The sequence below is a fragment of the Myotis davidii genome, unplaced genomic scaffold (assembly GCF_000327345.1).
Source record: "Myotis davidii unplaced genomic scaffold, ASM32734v1 scaffold324, whole genome shotgun sequence".
Classification (NCBI taxonomy): domain Eukaryota; kingdom Metazoa; phylum Chordata; class Mammalia; order Chiroptera; family Vespertilionidae; genus Myotis; species Myotis davidii.
Window position 1 is genome coordinate 396,521 of NW_006295053.1, and position 4,225 is coordinate 400,745.

General features: G+C 62.2%; 2 protein-coding genes across 2 annotated transcripts in view; both read right to left on the reverse strand.

The window, feature by feature from the left end:
• UNC45A (unc-45 myosin chaperone A) overlaps positions 1-4,225 on the reverse strand; it is a 15,196-nt gene that overhangs the window by 1,295 nt on the left and 9,676 nt on the right. The window contains exons 11-18 of the mRNA XM_015567735.1: positions 3,719-3,856; positions 3,328-3,469; positions 2,811-2,951; positions 2,496-2,623; positions 2,326-2,392; positions 1,572-1,685; positions 1,233-1,348; positions 35-194 (exon numbers count right to left, since the gene is read on the reverse strand). Coding sequence (XP_015423221.1) covers positions 35-194; positions 1,233-1,348; positions 1,572-1,685; positions 2,326-2,392; positions 2,496-2,623; positions 2,811-2,951; positions 3,328-3,469; positions 3,719-3,856 — 1,006 coding nt within the window. The remainder of the gene's footprint in view (positions 1-34; positions 195-1,232; positions 1,349-1,571; positions 1,686-2,325; positions 2,393-2,495; positions 2,624-2,810; positions 2,952-3,327; positions 3,470-3,718; positions 3,857-4,225) is intronic.
• Positions 1,962-4,225, reverse strand: part of MAN2A2 (mannosidase alpha class 2A member 2) — a 53,939-nt gene continuing 51,675 nt past the window's right edge. Inside the window, exon 26 of the mRNA XM_006769602.2 lies at positions 1,962-1,973. The gene's annotated coding sequence lies outside the window, so the exon portion shown is untranslated. The remainder of the gene's footprint in view (positions 1,974-4,225) is intronic.

A 4,225-nucleotide genomic window follows, 5' to 3' on the forward strand; every position in this document is an offset into this window, starting at 1 on the left:
GACCTGGTCAGCTGGCCGCCCAGGGCACAGGCACCTCTGCACCCCTGCCCACGGGGCTGCCTGGGTCACGCCTCACCTCTTTGCTCATGGCCAAGTTGCACATGCACTCTGTGGCCGCCCGGCGGATCAGCTCGTGGTCCTCAAACATGTAGCCCTCAATCATGGGCACCGCCTTCTCCTTCAGGATCTTCTGCCTGCGGAGCCAAGGTGGGCGGATTGGCATCCCCGTACAATCCGGCCCTGGGCCAAGGGCTTTCCGGGCAATGTCCAAGGGCCCTCCTGCACCAGGTGTGAACTGCAGTGGTTCCAACCTTCTAGCCAGGCCTGGGCGCTGACGTGGGGCCAGGGGAAAGGCCCTGAACTAGGAGTTCGCAGAGGGTGGTGGCGATGGTGATGCTGACACTGCGTTGAGCCCTGACCCTGACCTGGCACTCAGGCTGTCTGACCTCCTCCTCCCACGGCCCCTGCTGGAGGTGCAGGTGTGACTGGCGTGACTACTTAGCAGAAGAGAAAACCAAGGCTGCGGAGTGAGCCATGCAGTCAAGGTCACAATGAGTAATAACAGCAAATACATATCAATAGGGCACATCACTGGGAGCCAGGCACCTTCGTATTAAGAGCTTTTACATGTATTTTCTCATTTAATTCTTTTCACCAGGATTCGACGAGGCGGGTACTATAACCATCCCATTTCACAGAGGGGGAAACTGAAGCATGGAGTGATTAAGTATTCGTTTGAGGTTACACACCAGTAACCAGAGAAACCAGGACTCGAACCCAGGCTGCCTGACTCTGGAGCCTGCAGTTATGGCCAAGAGCCTTATCTTTTCTTTTCATAATCCTCACCCAAAGAGACCTTTCCATTGTTTTTTTTTTTAAGGAAGAGTGGAAAGGGGAGGGAAAGACACAGAGAGAGAAACATCGATGTAAGAGATACACATCAATTGGGTGCCTCCCACACATGCCCTGACTGGGGCCAGGGGACAAGCCTGCAATTGAAGTATGTGCCCTTGATCGGAATCGAACCCGGGACCCTCCGGTCTGCAGGCTGACACTCCACCCACTGAGCCACACCGGCCAGGGCATGGCTGAGAACCCTGCCCTCGCGGAACTATCCCCTCCGCTGTATGGCAGAGGCTCTCAAACACAGCAAGGACCAAACTGTGAAGTGCTTCCCTGGGGGTAACCTAAGCCCCGAAACCCCGCCCAGGCCCGCATCCCGAGGGCCTTACCGGAGCCTCTCACTGATCCCCGCCAGGTTCGTGAGAGCCATGAGCGCCTCGAAGTTCTGCAGGCCTGAGCAGTTGAGGTGCAGCAGGGACACGAGGGGCCGGACCACCTCATAGACCTGCGATGTGCCCCCCACATGTCAGGACTACACGGCCCAGCCCCCACCAGCCCGCTGACCCTGCAATTGGCGGTAACCCCAGCAGCAGGCTGCCCTCCCCATCCCGGCTCGGCAAAGCTGCCACTTCCTGTGGGTCCTAAGGAGGAGCCACAGCCGGGTCAGAGGCCATCAGGGCCCAGCGAGGGGTGGAGGGGGGGCCAGGGCTGGGCGGGAGGACACGCACCCGCTCTCCGGGAAAGGTCATCTCTGGGTTGGAGGTGATGGTGAGCTTGGCGAGAGCCTGGGCGGCCTTTGTCTGCCCCACGTCCGTGCCTTCCAGGGCCAGCGGGAGCAGAGCCTATAGGGACAAGCCCTCAGGGATCATGACGTGCCTGGAGCGTGAGGCCCACGCTGTCAGGCCCCGATGCCCTGACTGTGCGCCCTCACTATCCCCTCTCCGCCCCCCACAAGGCTTGCAGATCACGGGGCTCAGACCCTCGTCACCTCTCTGAGGTCTCCCATTAGGCCACCCAAACAATTACGGAAACACCATTCAAGAGCTAGACATGGGCTGTGCTGGGCAGGGGGCTAAGGCGTCAATGACACAGGGAAAGGCCGACTCAGCACCCTAACAGGAGCCCAGCGCCTTCAGCATCACCCCCCCAGCAGGAGGACGTTCCTCCCGCCATTTATAATGCTTTTTTTTTTAATTTCAGAGAGGAAGAGGGAGCGATAGAAACATCGATGATGAGAGAATCATTGATCGGCTGCCTCCTGCACGCCCCCTACTGGGGACTGAGCCTACAACTCAGGCATGTGCCCTTGATCGGAATCGAACCTGGGACCCTTCAGTCCGCAGGCTGACGCTCTATCCACTGAGCCAAGCTGGCCAGGGCCATATATGCTGCTTTTTGCTCCACATCTAACACCAGCTGCTGGTACAGCAGCCACTGAGCCAGGTTTTACAGCACAGACCCAGGGGGGAGGGGGACGCTCACCTTGCCCCCTCCCTGAGCGACCACCGTGCCGCGGTCCTCCGCCTCTTCCACCAAAGCCAGGAAGACCCTGCGGGGAGAAGGCGCGGTGGTGGGCGGCCGGGCCCGGCGGGCAGACATCCCACCCGAGGGCACGGCACCAGGCCCCGCTCCCTCGGATGGCGCAGGCTCACCTGGACAGCAGCTCCCGGCAGGAACTGGTCAGTACGGGGCTCTCGGTCTTCACCATGCACGTCATGGCCGACACCACGCCCGCCGCCAGCAGCTTCTTCACCCGGGCCCGCACGAAACTCGGCTTGTCCTGGGGAAGGAGGCGGCTGAGCACAGGGGCTCCGGTCACTGGACAGGGAGAGGGGACCCTCCTCACAGCAGATGGATGGCCATGAAAACCAAGGGGAAGAAGCCCCTTCAATGGAAGGCGTGGGTGCCCCGGTTCACATGGTCCCCGTGGAGCTCCTTCCCCCAAGCTCCTTCCCGGAGGCCCTCACCTTGGGGTGCTGCTCGGGCACGTGCTGCTTGGCGTACTTGGCCAGCTCCACCATCTTGGGGTCGGGCTCCTCGTAGTCGTAGCTGTTGGTGCAGTTCACCAGCGCCGAGGCCACCGCAAAGAGCACCGACCGCTCCTCGGACTGCCGGGGGCAGGGGGCAGGCAGCTGACACCAATGCTGCCCGCGCCCCGGACCCCAGCTCTACCCTTGGCTGGACGGCTTGGGCACCAGGACGAATCTGGGAACCTGCCCAAGCCCCAGCCCGGCTCCAGATTTGGGGAACTCACACATGTGAGCCCCAACTCCTCTGGAGAGTTCATCGTTTCCAACACTGTGAGGCGGCGAGTATGCCCACGTGACACAGTGGGACCCCTCCGGACGCCACACAGTGGGACCACTCCAGCTGCCAGCCCTCCCTCCCTGGGGCCATGAGCCCCACTGGCCATGGTCACCGAGGAAGCCAGTTGGGCTCTAACCCTAGACAGAGTCCCGGGGCAACTGCAGAGCCAGGAGCTACCTGGCTGAGCTGGAACAGAGCCTTCAGGGCCGCCTCGTCCTCCACGAACTCCTCCTTCACGTCAGCATCAAAGGTGAGGTAGGCCAGGCCCTCCACTGCCCAGCGCCGAGTGCCCGCGTCAATCTGGTCATTGCACAGCCACCTGGGGACAGGCAGGGCAGGGACAACCGTCAGACGGAGTGGTGTGAAGGGGCCCACCAGGATCGGACAGGGGGTGGGGAGGGAGGGAACGCCAGGGGCTTGGGCTTCCATTCAAAACAGGAAGCAGCTCACAGGGCAGGACCAGGAGGGTCGCCTGGGGGAGAGCAGGGCAGTGAGGAGACCCCGCCTCCCAGAGCCCCTCCTGAGGGCAAGCCGCGAGGTGGGGCCGCAGCAACGCCGGGTGACTCACTTCCGACACTGCTTGGCCAGTTTGAGGGTGGAGCCCTCGGCAAACTGCTTCATGCTGAAGTCAGTCCCTCCGGCCGAGCCCAGCTTACAGAGTCCCTGGAGGGAGAGGCAAGAACCAGCTGGCCGCTGAGCTGTTCTGGGCCCCACCCCAGGGAGTTAGCTGTTTTCCACATCACACCAAAGAAAGGGAAAAAAGCTTCTGACAGGCGGAGCTAAGATGTGGGGGAAGACAGGTGCCTCAGCTGAGGTCAAGATCCTTTCGGGGAGAAGAGACCAAGTGCCCTGGGCTTCCCCCCGTGCAGGGTTACAGGCTCCTGGAGGCCGGACGGCTCCAGCCACCAGCTCCCAGGACCGCCTGCAGGCCCAGCCTTCCCGCACAGCCCTTCTGACCAGCCTGGCCCAGCGTGTCCTCCAAACTCATCACCTCCTGGAGCCCCGCCCACCGCTCCACGGAGCCCCGCCCACCGCTCCACGGAGCCCCGCCCACCGCTCCACGGGGCAGCCTGTC